Source organism: Strongylocentrotus purpuratus, unplaced genomic scaffold (genome assembly GCF_000002235.5).
Source record: "Strongylocentrotus purpuratus isolate Spur 01 unplaced genomic scaffold, Spur_5.0 spur5_scaffold_14, whole genome shotgun sequence".
NCBI lineage: Eukaryota > Metazoa > Echinodermata > Echinoidea > Camarodonta > Strongylocentrotidae > Strongylocentrotus > Strongylocentrotus purpuratus.
This window is the reverse complement of record NW_022145599.1, coordinates 15,534,438-15,549,031: the sequence shown is the minus strand read 5'-3', so window position 1 is coordinate 15,549,031 and position 14,594 is coordinate 15,534,438. Positions and strand designations below refer to the sequence as shown.

The 14,594-nt window shown below is 39.0% G+C and overlaps 1 protein-coding gene across 1 annotated transcript in view; it reads right to left on the bottom strand.

Annotated features, from left to right (window-relative positions):
• Positions 1 to 14,594, bottom strand: part of LOC576125 (protein sidekick-2) — a 75,766-nt gene that overhangs the window by 15,780 nt on the left and 45,392 nt on the right. The window contains exons 16-31 of the mRNA XM_030984292.1: positions 14,295 to 14,490; positions 13,539 to 13,637; positions 12,465 to 12,656; positions 11,361 to 11,666; positions 10,337 to 10,407; positions 9,349 to 9,580; positions 8,522 to 8,637; positions 7,786 to 7,966; positions 6,702 to 6,992; positions 5,601 to 5,793; positions 4,236 to 4,339; positions 3,191 to 3,490; positions 2,713 to 2,828; positions 2,196 to 2,394; positions 1,523 to 1,660; positions 598 to 759 (exon numbers count right to left, since the gene is read on the bottom strand). Coding sequence (XP_030840152.1) covers positions 598 to 759; positions 1,523 to 1,660; positions 2,196 to 2,394; positions 2,713 to 2,828; positions 3,191 to 3,490; positions 4,236 to 4,339; positions 5,601 to 5,793; positions 6,702 to 6,992; positions 7,786 to 7,966; positions 8,522 to 8,637; positions 9,349 to 9,580; positions 10,337 to 10,407; positions 11,361 to 11,666; positions 12,465 to 12,656; positions 13,539 to 13,637; positions 14,295 to 14,490 — 2,896 coding nt within the window. The remainder of the gene's footprint in view (positions 1 to 597; positions 760 to 1,522; positions 1,661 to 2,195; positions 2,395 to 2,712; positions 2,829 to 3,190; positions 3,491 to 4,235; positions 4,340 to 5,600; positions 5,794 to 6,701; positions 6,993 to 7,785; positions 7,967 to 8,521; positions 8,638 to 9,348; positions 9,581 to 10,336; positions 10,408 to 11,360; positions 11,667 to 12,464; positions 12,657 to 13,538; positions 13,638 to 14,294; positions 14,491 to 14,594) is intronic.

The following is a 14,594-nucleotide window of genomic DNA, read 5'->3' as shown; positions in this document are numbered from 1 at the left end:
CCTGAATATCCACCCGGCCCTGGATAACCACCCACAGTCAAGTACCCCCAAGGACAACTACCCCCTAGGACAACTACCCCCTGGATCACTCCCTCCCCCCCCCCCAGACGATTACCCCCACACAACTACCCCCTAAGATAGTTGTCTGGGGGGTAGTTGTCCGGGTGGTAGTTTGCCCGGGGGGGGGGGGGGGGTGGTAGTTGTCCTAGGGGGTAGTTGTCCGGGGGGCAGTTGTCCGGGGGATAGTTGTTTTAGGGGGTAGTTGTCCAGGGGTAGTTGTCCCTGGGGGTAGTCGTCCTAGAGAGTGGTTGCCCTAGAGAGTAGTTGACAGGGGGGGGGGGGGGGGGGTGGTTATCTGGGGGTGGATGTCCAGGGGGTAGGTGTCCTAGAATCCTTAAAATCCTTAAAATCTTAAAATCTTTATATGAAATACAGTTATACACACAGGCCTGAACAATGAAACTGATGATCAATTGGACAATTCAGGTGAAGTGCTTACAGGTAACAATGGAACAAAGTGTGGTGATACATGTTCTAGAGGCAAAGACTGCTCTGTCCATTTCCTACAAGTAATGTAATTTGAGCAAGATTTTCTACCTTCTTGTGGTCCAGTTGTGATGTTTTGGCCCCTCCGTGGTCCCTCGAAGCTAGCGGTCTCCGCATGGACTTCAAAAAGGTATCGTTCCCTCTCCCCAAGCCTCTTAGCAACGTAGGAGTATTGATCACTGGGTAGTGTGACTACCACAGATGTCCTTTCACCTATAAAGAAATAGACAGGTGATATATTGTTTCATGTTTGGGTCATTTTATGGGAAACTACGATATTTAAATAAGGGCAAAATACAATTTTACATGAGCAATAAAATGATAATAATAACAATGATAATGATAGTGGTAGCTTCTTGTATAGCCCCCATGTTCTTCAATTTTACAAAACAAAAACACATCTACTTCTATTCAAAATGTTTTTTTTTTTTAAATCAGGGACTATATTTCAATATTCAATGACTGAACATACATCATAAGTTAAGTAGCGTTTAAAAGCTCTGAAATGTGGGAAAAAAATAAACAAGCACAGATGTATAAAAATGTGAACTCTATTTGTAAAACTATAAGTGATAGTTTGAGCAGGGTTTAAGAAGTCTATGAATGATAATAACTAAAAAGTGAAGTCTAGTCATCTATGAAAGACGTGTAACAAAAAAGTCTGTGTTATTCCTTTCAAAAACACATTCTAAACATACCCTTTTCCATTTAACCAAATTATACCAAGATCTTTGAAAAAATTAATTTACAGGAGTTTTTTTAAAAGCCCATCTGTACTAGTTTACAGGAGGGATTAGACCACCCTGCAAGGTCACTGACAGGTGGTTATCTCATCAAATCAGCTCTCAATTAACATGAAAAAAGGGGACCATGGGGGACCAATGGTCACCGATTAGGCATTGTTTGCTATATAGAGGGCACAAGTAGCTATAAGTAGTGCAGTTGGGCTTTAAAAGTCCACAGTCCCATTAATTACCATTGATTGGCTCATGAGGTTGGTAGAAGAGTTTGTACTGGATGATGGTCCCACAGGGCGAGGTCGGAGGTCCCCATGATACCTTGAGAGAGCTCATCCTTACTTGGCTGAACTGCAGACTGCTCACCTCGCTTGGAACTGGTGGAAGAAAATACATTCATGAAAATTTATCAAGAACCTGTTTCATAAAGAATGTTATTAATGAGAAATGCTAAATTTCTATGGCAAATCTGCTCTCAGTTAATCAAATTTCAGTAGCTTATAACAGTTATTGTAACTCGTTATTGATTACAAGATTTATGAAACAAGCCCCTGATCATGAAGGGAAGTGTCTGCTTTGCTCAATTGCACCAAAAGAAAATACTGAGCATAAAATGGGTGGATGGAGGTGATGAACTTATAAATCTCTTCTTCCCCTTTTGGCTGACATTTCTCAGTTTTGAAGCTTTAATATTTTTTTTCTCTAAAAAAACAAAAAACAAGATAACTAAAAGCCGACCGTAGATTTCAAGATTTTAGGGTGGGTCGCAAAGGGCAATACAACATCTTTTTCTTTTTTTTTAGACCTTACTTTAAATGCTCCCTATTTTTAAGGTAGTGGGGGGGGGGGGGGGGGGTCGAGGGGGTTGAAAAACAATATAAATTTGATAATGAAGCCAAGTACAGTACTGACCATCTTCACCCGTAGTGCTGTATGATGTAGGAGACCCAGGGCCATCCCCCGCTGCGTTGAAGCCCTTGACTGAGATCCCATACTCTGTGAAGCACTCCAGGTCATCCAGGGTCGCCACTGTGGCAGAGGCAGGGAAGGTCTTGGTCTGCTGCACTATGGTAGCCCGTGCCTGGCGGGAGTGATTCTCCCAATACAGCACCTAGGGATATACATGTTGGGCAAGAGTATTTAAAGGGACTTGGTAACATTGTTCAGATGAGAAAAAATTGGTGCTAAGATGGTGAATTCAATGCTAGATGTACAATTATAGATAATCTGAAAGTTTGAGTGAAAAAAAAATTATTTAAATTGATAACAATTGGTAAAAACTGATCTAATCAATTCCCTAATTCTCCTAACTTTATTATTATAATTACATTTTGGTTTCAATCTAGCAATGTATTTGAGAGCAAGTTTAATGATTGTTTTCAAAATTGACAGGTCCGGTGCCAAATAGAGGCTTGGATAAACTGTTTACCTTGTAACCTTGGAGACCACCATTCTGTGACTCGGTAGAGGGCGGTACCCATGAGATCTGGAATGCCGACGAACCAGTGGTTGCTACGGTGACGGCTGAAGGAGGCTCAGAGGGAACTAAGATGAGAAGGAAAAAAAAGGGAAATAGTTCAGTGTCTTGCAAGATTAACATAATAAACAAGTATGATCTACATATCTGCTGAAAATAGATTTTATTTTTTAAACCAACATATAAATACAAATCTGTTCATCTTCCATTCTTGAATGATATAAATTTCATTGACATGAATGAAATCATATATCTATTGTACTTATATACAAATTGACTTGTTGAGTACAAAGTAGGAGTAAACATTTTTCATAGCAAAAATAAATCGTGGTCACAAATCTACAGAATTTGCATTTTTTAATAGTTTTTGATAGATTATCTAAAGATCTAAAGATCAACTGGTTAGGATCAAAAAGTTATCCATCTTTACCTGCTTCACCGATGTACACATAGACAGGAGCGCTGTATGGTCCCAGCCCTATGCTGTTGGTGGCAGCCAGCTTCACCTCGTAGTTCTGATACCTCACCAGATTGAGGAGCTCATGCTCGGTCACCCCCGCATCGCTAATGGTCTCTTCCATGAAGCTGCCGCCGGGTAACTGCCTGAACTGGAAGCTGTAGCCGGTGAGTGGGCCGTTGGTCTGGGCCTGAAGGGGTGGCTGCCACGTCACCAGGAGGGACGTGACCGTGATGGGCGTCGCCCCTGTGATGGTGGGTACACCTTCAGGAACTATGGAGGAATATAAAATAATTGATGTGTAAGTATATGAAATGGAAACCCAACACAATGAACGATGCTTTAAACTAAGGCTGACACATTTTTTTGTTTGTTTGATTGATTTTATTTCTGCGTTCACATAACAAATACAAGGTTATACATATTTACATAAGTATGACATACATAGCAAATCATGTCTAATAATATTATACAATAACCATAATACAAAGCATACAAACATTCATTGTAGAGAATGAATAAAGAAAGAAGAGATTTAATAAGATTGTATAACACTGGAGTGATGATTAGAACTCTTGATTGCTTAGTAAACTAATTTTGAGTCACTGATAGAATGACGATTCATATCTTTTGCATTTGACAAAAATTGGAACCTGCATAAATCAATAGATGTGTAATAAAACAGTAAAATCTCCATGATTGATAACAGTCATGAGAAAGGAAACAAAGATAAGATGAAACACACAAGTGTCACTACAATCTTTCCTCTTTGTGACAACCGATATTTCAATATCTTGAAGATAACATTGCAATGTACAAAACAAAGTGGAACAAAACTGGATTCTGCTAGATATATTGGAATCCATGACAAATCTGCTCGTAGCCAATCAAATGTAAGGCTTTCAGTAGCTTAAAACAATTATCGTATCTTGTTCTTGAGGGGCTAACAAGTTTTATGGAACAGGGTCCAGAACTGGATTGGACTGGATTCTGCTGGATATGACAAGATCAAACTTACTGTCTTGCTCAGTTGTGGTCTGATCTGATGTAGGACTTTCTGGACTGGCTCCAATGTCATTATACACTTTCAGACGGAAATAGTACAAAGTGTGTGGATTTAACCTGAAAAAAATAAGAGACAATAGTAACAGGAATGAACAAATAAAAAATTCAAGCATCTGATAATCTATAAAACTTATGTGTTTAAAAGTTTTGGGATTGTTTGCAAATGTTGACTCTCATGCTTTTCTACTCATACTCATCCCTATGCGAATACATAATGTCTAGTCCCAATTTTGATTTGTTCTGACAATTAACTTTGTTTGACTAACATAAAGATATCATAATTTTCAGAATGCCACCACAGGTCAATACCTTCTTTGTTAATGGATAATTTTTGAACTCACACATATATACAAGCACACACAGTGAATTACGCAAACATGTATATGAATGTGATCGTGCGCTATTACCAGTGGTAAAGTGGTCTTTATTTTCCCTCTTTGACATAAACAGGTTCCACAACACAGTAGACTACTAAAATACAACAGCAGTAATTGCGAAAGAAACACAAAATCTCTGTATGTATTCACATAGTACACGCATTCGCTCTTCTAGATACAAGTAATAATAATAATTAGATCAATTTATATAGCACAGCTACTATATAAATATACTCTACTGCGCTGTGATGAAAAGTCCTTACAGTGCTACTTTTATACAGACACACAAATAAAATAAAACTCTCCAAAAGCTCCTGAAAACAAGAGCGTCTTCAACCAAAATTTGAAGAGAGCAACAGAAGAAGACAGCAGCAGACATACATTCTATCCTTTTGTCACGATGTGAGACAGAAATCAAGAGAAGGATAGCTCTCGCTACATCTGCATTTTCAAAATTCTAACAAATCGCACAATAGGTATGAAGACTAGAATAAGAGTACTGAATTGTTACATCTACCCAATACTTATGTATGGTAGTGAAACATGGACTTTAGCCTCTGATACTAAAAAGCGTTTGGAAAGTTGCGAAATGAAGTTTTTAAGAAGAATGATGAAAATGCCTTGGACTGACAAAGTTAGTAATGTGGAAGTTCTTAGACGAGCTGGAGTGCAAAGGAAAATGATACGTGAGATGTTGATTAGGCAGTTGAAGTTTATGGGTCACATTGCACGTAAAGAAGGCCTCGAGAATCTTGCTTTGACAGGGAAAATTGTGGGAAGAAGGAGTAAGGGAGAAAGGAGGATAATTTGGATGGACAGTCAGCAGAAATTGTTGAAAGAAGAGAGAGGAGTGAAAGAACTGTGGAACAGCATGATCGCCAAAGTCAATCAATATGGCACTTAGAGAGAGAGAGGGAGATCACAGATGGTCGCGATCTTACCCTGTGACTATATAGGAGACCTGGGAGGCGTCCACTGTCATGCTGTGCTGAGCCCATGGTCCCGAATCCACACGTACATCAATGATGTAATAACGAAGAGGGGAATTCCCGTTGTTACCAGGCGTCCATGATAGCCGCACCTGCCTGCTCTTGATGTGGTCCACGGTGGGCTTGGAGGGGGCTTCGGGTGCGGCTGCAGGGAGGAGAACATTGATACAAGCATATTAAAGGTGGATATACAGTCAAACCTGCTTTAGTGACCACCTGTCTACAAAGACCACCTGTCTGCAAGGACCACATTTGGTGTTTCCCTTTAAAATGGTTTCTCATTGAAACATGTACTAAAGGAACCTGTCTACAAAGGCCACCTGTCTACAAAGACCCCTTTTTGTGTTTCCCTTGGGTGGTCGCTATAGACAGGTTTGACTGTTTATATATATTTTTCAAGTTTGTTCATCATATTATGAACAAACTCAGGTGCAATTTAGAAATATTCATACAAGCACGTCGTAGGTAAAATATATATTTTTCATACGTTTTTCCTTCATATCATGAACAAACGCAGCTGCAGTTTAGAAATATTCATACCAGCATATTGAAGTTAAAATGATGTAATTTTGTGATATGTTTGTTTCCTCATATCATGAACGAACTCAGTTACATGAACTTTAAATGGGAGGAAAGAATTTGCGTACATATCTTTGAATTGAAATGAATTGAATCAATTCAATGACTTATCTGTCACTATAACAGAAATATTCTTCTTCTATTGGTACATTAAGTGTAACAAAGTACATTTACCAACAAAGTTACATTTAACAGTGAATTATATAAGTTGAGTATACAATGTAAATTTCAAAAGGAAAACACAAAAGAGTATTATATATATATAATTATATTTTGATGCACATTAAGATGTTAACATTCTTAGGGTATGAAAAGTAAATCATTGCAAACTGTTACGGACAGCACTACAACCTAGAAGAACAGAAAAAGAGAAAGAGATATTAGCTATCTTGGGGCAAATTCTGTAAACTGCATTTTGTACATAAGATAAGACCTTTGAAGAAGAAAAAAATTTACAACCTGTTCAGAACTTACTTCTATCTGTAGTAGTTATAACCAGGGCTGAAGCCGGCTGGCCAAATCCCGTCAACGTACTCGCCGTCACTTCAAAATAGTACGTCTCTTCAGGCATTAGTCCCGCCACGGTATGCTCTCTGCTGCCCCCTACATTCTCTTCAACGAGAGTATTGGCTGGTGCGGCCTGGAGACGGTAGCCGACCTTGTAGGTCAGGTCGACACCGTTGGGAAGGAGGGGTTCATTCCATGCGATGGTCACAGATGACTCCTGGACGGTGGGGAACGTGATGCCACCAGGAGGACCGGGAACTGTCGTGAAATAATAATCAAGTGTTACGTTTTATTTTTGTCTATTCATTCGATTTCAAGACAATGAGACAAAACATATAAAAACATTTCTATATGACATTTGTATTAAGCGCAATATTAAAGCTAAATATCATTATTATTATTATTAGGGAACGTGATGCCAACAGGAGGACCAGGAACTGTCAAGAAACAATATTCAAGTGTTATGTTTTATTTTTTGTCTATTCATTAATTTTTCAAGGCAAAGAGACAAATATTGAAACAAAGGAAGTAGGAAATACCACCAACTAGTGCCCCAGCAAGAAGGGAACCAGTGCCTATTAAAGAGGTTCTCGTCACTTGCTAAGCAATTTCATTTGTCAATTTATGTTCAAAATAATGATGATGTAATGTACAAACCAGAAGACAAGATGGAAACTATATCAATAACTATTTTTATTTTTTAAAAGAGTTGGACAAACATTGTCAAAATAAAGAAAGTGCACTTATTTACCTCTTACATTTTTTTGTTGGTTGTTGTCTTGTTCATGGAACAAAAATCAATCTCAGAGAAAGTGAAACGATTGAAAATTTATTGAAAATCACTTGTGAGAGAATGTAATCCCAGCAAAGTGTCTTGACATGCATTTGCCAATCAGACATGGAGGGAGGGGGAGGGGAATGCAAAACGAGATAAAAAATTGATCCTGTAACACATCACTATAACCATTTTGATTAGACAGATTGATTATAACTTAAACATGTCAGAGAGTAATTTTTATAAAGCACAGGAAAGTTTGCTGAAATTACTTACACCACTCATGCGTCCTGACGGGCACCTCGTTACCGATAACACCATCACCGACGACGGTATATGCCAGCACCGTGATGGTGTAGACAGTGTACCCCTTGAGGTGAGTTATAGTTGCCTCTCGAGTGGTGTTGCCTGGTACATCCAGGTACATCAGAATGCCCCCATTCTCTCGGAATATTACCTGGAATGAATTTAGTGTCAAGAAGAAACTGGCATCTTTTCTTTCCTTATCTTTGCGATGAGGCTCAATGGTGACCCTACCAGGGAGATTTGTATTTAAAATAAAATATATATCCCCCCCCCCCCTTAAAAAAAATGAGAACCTAGGAAAAATACATAGTATCCAACTAAAAATGTTTGTCTATTTAGAAATATCTTTTAAAAGGTGACAAAATAGCATATTGTGAAAATATGTACTGTCTTCATGTACTGGGAATGGTATAATGTTTTATAAACATGGACGTGTCATACAAATATATATACATGTATTTCCCTCTTCTTTCTCATTCTACTCTTTTTTCTTTTTCTCTCTATCTTTCTCGCTCTCTCTCTCTCACCCCCCCCCCCCCCCCCCCCCCCCCCGGATCATTCTGCTGCTGTCAAATTCTAGTTTCTATTACTTTGAAAATAATACACACTTAACTTTTGTACTGACAATTCAACCTGAACAAATACTAACTATTTATTTAAGAACCTGATTGAAGATTTAGAACCGTCGTGCAGCCTCTCCACTTACCTTGAAGCCCAATATCTCTCCATTCTGATGGATTGCAGGCACGTCACCCCATGTTGCCATGATCTCCGAGTAGTAGATGGGCAAGGCCTGGATGTTGGATGGGCCAGCAGAGGGGACTAACAAATAGAGAAGTAAACATTGATACTATATTTAGCATACCACAAATATGATGGCATATCTTTCCAAAAATTGATTATGAATTCTATTCTTTTTAATTCTTAAGGAAGCATTTGTAGGCTTGAAATCAAATGAGCAATATACAAAATATGTAAGTTGCTTCACGGAGTGATTGTTGTACACAAATCATGCTTATGTTCAAATGATATTGCCATCATCGCCACCACAACCTCTAACACAATTATCAAAACAAACAACATCATCCCCATCAGCATCATCAGCTTCATTAACATCATACCCGCGGCTTACCACCCTCACTACCGTTATAGTCAATACCATCATCATCATCATCATCATCTCCATTGCCACCAACACCACCATCAATCATCATCGTCGTCGTCATCGTCGTCATCATCACCATCCTCATCCTCATCAATATCATCATCATCATTATCTTCACCATAATCATCATCATCTACACCACCACCACCCTCCTCCTCCTCCTCATAATCATCATCACTACCACCATCATCATTAACCCACCTGCTTCATTTGTCCAGCCAGCAACCATCCCACTGGTAGGTCCAATATGCTGCTCATTGTAAGCCTCTATCCTCACATCGTACGGCATCCACAACCACCATCCACCCCAACCACCATCCTCCTCCTCATTATCATCATCATCACTACCACCATCATCATTAACCTACCTGCTTCATTTGTCCAGCCAGCAACCATTCCACTGGTAGGTCCGACATGCTGCTCGTTGTAGGCCTCTATCCTCACATCGTACGGCATCCACTCCTCCAAACCACCGATGACGTGGTTGTTGATGTACGGACTAGCGAGGTCAAAGATCATCTCCTGCATGTTGGTACCATACGGCTTCCAGTAGATGCGGTACCCCCCTGGTACGCCGTTCCATTCCGTGTCATCAAGGGGCTATGAAAAGGGGATGGAATCAGAGATTAAATGCCTAGCTGTATATTAGCTGTGAAAGACGTCATCTTTCATTAAACAAGGTGTTGTGGCGTGCGCCTGTAATCAAGCTAACAATGGAAGTTACAAACTGATTCAGCCGAGGACGCAGGTTTGAAACTGAGTCACGTCTTTCGCATGGTGATGTTAAAGGTCGGTCCACAGACATAAAAAATCGTATCTGATTGATACACAATTCTGTTGGAGGCTGCTCTGAATAGAGACCATCGCCCCCAGAACTTCATGGATACAGTTGCAAGTACTCTTTTATCTTGAGATAAAAGACATTACTCAAGATGACGATGGAAAGAGAGTGTGTCAAAAGGTGGCTGTCGCATTATGATGATACAACACATCTTTCAAATAGACTTTGGCAGTATCCTCAAAAGGTTTCATTACCTTGACATAAACTTACATGTACGTTTTGCCCGAACTTGAACCAATGAAGGTATGAACACAATCAAAGTACCAACAAACTGTATCATAGTGCATGTAATTAGCTGGTTCAGTGGTAATCTCACATTAGCCCTGCCAACTGTTTGGCCAATCTATATTTGGTGAAGAAAACATGATTACGGCTTAGTTACAATTAACTGCAAGGTAGATTAAGGGTTAGGTGTAGATTTTGGGTACAGGGTTTCAGTTAGGAATTAGAAAGAGAATTCACTGTAGAATTGTTGTTTGCCTTAGCACATTATACAATCGAATATAGCAACTTACCATCCATGTGACTCTCAAAGCAGTGGCATTGAACGCTCGTACTCTGACATCTCTGGGTGCGATGGCTGGCACTGTGGATTCAAATTGTACGACAGGTGGTTAAAGTTAGATTTGTAAATGAAATGAGCAGAGATTTTATTGAGGGGTCAGTGACAAAAAGTGACCATTTTTTGCCATTTTGAGAAAAAATGGTTTATGTGTCACTGAGCACTTGGGCCTTTAGGAGTTAAGTCTATGGTTCACTAGCCCTTGACTTCAATGGGGTGTTGGGTGGAGTTAAGTTTTTGTGTTTCCTGGAAAGCCCACATTTTTTCTGAACATTTTGGCAAAATATGGATTTTCTTTTGAGATTAGAAGAAATGAGAAGTAAGTTGCTCTATGCAAACCTCTCCCAAAGCTATAAAACCTGATGAATAAACTTCACTTCTCCTTTTTTTAATTCTTGATCATAACAGTTCAGCGTTTCAAACAAGCAGCAACAATAGAAGTGGTACTAACGAACTGTTGAAATATATTCACATATTCATTGTAACAGGTATCTCCCAACATGTCAATACTTATTTGTGAAAAATGATACAATTTCATTTATATGTACATCATAGCAAACTAGATAAATTAAGTATCAAAAATATACAAAAGAAACATATTGGCTGTTTACTATGTCAGTTTTCTTTTTGATTATACAGTCAAACCTGCTTTAGTGACCACCTGTCTACAACAACCACATTTTTGTTTCCCTTGAAAAAGGTTTCTCATTGAAACATGTACTAAAGGAACATGTCTTCAAAGACCACTTTTTGTGTTTCCCTTGGGCGGTTGCTATAGACAGGTTTGACTGTATCATGTTCTGTCATGCAATCTATAGTAGATGTAGACATACTTCATATTGAAAATGCAAATCACAATTCAGGGATACAGTCTCATACATTTTTCTTATGATTGTCGTAAATGGTAATAATAATTGTTTGGAATCCTTCATAAAAATAAAAGACTTGTCTCACGCCTAGGGTAATTTTAAACTTACCATCTTGATCAGTCTGGATCTGCTCCGAGGGTTCACTGACATTGCTAGAACCAGCCACGTTGGTAGCGATCATCCTGAACTGATAGTATGTGAACGGCTCCAGTCCTGTGATCTTGACAGACCTGGCGCTGGAGTCAGAGAGCTCGAAGACCGTCTCCCACCGGTCAGACTGACCAATAAGGCCCTGGACGGTCCAGAGGGTGATGCCAGCGTTGCCGTCGAGCCCGGGGGTGAAATGGAGCTGGACGGAGCGTGACTGGATGGTGGAGCCGGGGACGTTCAGGTTGGTAGGTGGTTGGGGGCGATCTGATGAAGGCAAATAAAGAATGTAAATGTAATGTAGGACTTCCTATCCATTTTAACACCTTTTTCATTAAATTTCATCAATGTCAACTTCAATTTTGTCTTAATAATCCATCAACGTGCAGATGTCAAAGTTAATTTAGCCATTTGTCATTCAAGTTATGGTCGATCAATTATAATACCTGTCCATTTATATTTGTCTCACCCGACGGTCCACTGCAGAATGTATTGATCAATTTCATATTTGTGCAATCAATTTCAAGAGAGTTTCATTCAAATTTGTCAGATAGACAAGACATTGAGCTACATGTAAACCATCCCCCAGGTATTAAAGGCAAACACATTTCTCACAATTTATGTAAGACCTTCTTAATTGTTAAAGAGAAGGTTGAGTTCTGGGAAGAGGTGAAAAATAATTTGGGAGCGTTATCATTCTTATTATGCAAGTGTGGAAGAACATCATATAAGACATGTTCCCTGAAAAGCATGGCTCTTCAAATGCCTTCATATTCTAAATATGTCATGTAACATCTTAAAAATCCGGGTAGGATTTTAACCCCATGTGTTCGTGTAGTCCCATATACATCTTTCTGTGTACAGTGTTTGCAACTTTACCAAGACTTGGCCAAATTTCTTATTATTTTGATGATTCCAGAACCTTGCAATACACACAAATTCTTACATGCTAGATGATCAACCTTTTCTGGTCGATTCCACACCATTTCTTTCACAATGCAATCGCATGACCAGAACTCAACTTTATCTTTAAATAAGGTATAAGATAAGATATGAAGAGCTCACCTGGTGGAACTCCAGAACTAACGAGGATGTCTGTGGTGGGTCCTGGACCTACACTGGTCTTAGCCCAGACCTGGATCAGATAGCTGGTCAGTGGCGTAAGCGCTGTAATGGTGTAACTTGTTTCATTGGGTTTTCGGTTGGCGTTGTAGATATTGGAGGTCCGGTTGTGCTCCTGCCAGCTTATACTGTAACCTGGATTCAATAAGTATAAATAGATGAAGTGCTAGTTTGCAACTTTGTCATAATTATCCAATCATACTAAGCATTCTTGGTGCATGTAACTACATTACTTGACCGTTTCTCTTTCTGGGGAAATTCTTCTACATTTTCCACGGGTATAAGTTGTTGATAATCAACATTGTTTTGTGTCTTACAGTCAAATAACAACGAGCAAGCAAAATTGTGGTAGACACACTATTAATCTCAGCTGTGTCAAACTACTGAAATCCTTGTTTTTGTTTGTTTGTAAGCAGATTTGTCATAGATCTGTGAAAGTTGTTATTGATAACAAATTTTATGAAACAGAACCCTGCACACACCATGATACTTCCATTGATAAATCAGAGCAAGACATGTTAAATCTCTAAAAGTAAATACTATGAAAAATAACAACAGAACAAAACTAGACCAAAAAATTAATGAAAACAAATATATATATATATATATATATATATATATATACATAGGCGTGAGGAAAATGGTCTAGGAGCGTGAGACGTAGCTGTACTTTACAATTTTATTACGAGCTGTCGGCTTGTGAGGCCTTCTTCAGGTTCTCGCTTGTGTGTTAGGCTGTCGGTGTGTTTTATATACATGAAGAAAAGAAAATATTTGCAATACAAGAACCATTTGTAATCAGTTACAAATATTAATACAAAATCTGTAACCACATTGAGTAATCAAGACGATTGTTAAAATTTACAAAAGGTTAACAAATATTCAAGAACACTCTCATGTTTAATCAACAATCCATCCCTCCTGGAGTCATTTTTGTGTTTCCACTGGATTTAGTACAATAAAAATGTTGATAAGATATCTGAGCAATCTTTGAAATAAATGATCCACCATTCTTACCGCTGAGTGCTCCATTGACCTCCTGTGGTTGCTCCCACGATACTTGCACGGATGTATCATATACATTGTTTAGACCAAGATTGCTCACAGGGCCAGGAACTACAGAGAAAACATACAAAGAGCCATGTTTTATTTTTTCAGAGTTTGTGAAACTAGGATTTCACAAATTTTGAATATGGTCCACAGCTGTTCAAAGATATGCCTATGAAACTTTATAAGCCCAGAGTAAATGCATAAAATTGTCAATGTCATATGGTTAGAGCAATTTTGATCTCATCCACACACATGTATATCCCTCCCTATAATTCATCAAAAATACACTAATTATCATCGGTATCATTATTGATAGAACAACAACAGCAACACCAACAAAAACAACAACTCATCCAAAAGAGACTGCAATGTATGGGATTATGATGCCCCCCCCCCCTCTCTCTCTCTCTTGCATGACAAAATGTAACTTGGGTAGTTCACATATCAATTTCAGTGATTTTCATTAAATGGATATCCAAAGTACAGTGAAACCTCCCATCCAAGGGAGACAAGAAAAGTGATCTTTATGTACAGGTTCCTTTAGTACATGTTTCAATGAGAAACCATTTTCAAGGGAAACAAAAAACGTGGTCTTTGTAGACAGGTGGTTTTTCTCTACAGGTGGTTACTAAAGCAGGTTCGACTGTAGTTATACTAGTATACACAAACAGATTAAATCTTAACAGAGAATGAAATATTTAGAAGTTAAGAATGAAGCCTCACCATCTTCATGTGTCATCAAGGTCTCAGGTGTGCTCGGGACACCATCTCCGGGGTTGGTGTAGCACAGGACAGAAGCCTGGTACTCGGTGAACTTCTTCAGGGTCGTGATGTTACCGATGAAGCGACTCTGGGCAACGTTCGGAGGGACCAGCACGGTGATGGGGTTGCTCTCCATCCCAGGCTCCCAGGCGAGCAGCTGAGAGAGGATTTAAAATGGGAACAGTCAATGAGTGGAAAATTTAATGTGCAAAAATTCAAAATATACAGCATTAAAGGTGTGTCCAGACATCTACCCCAGGG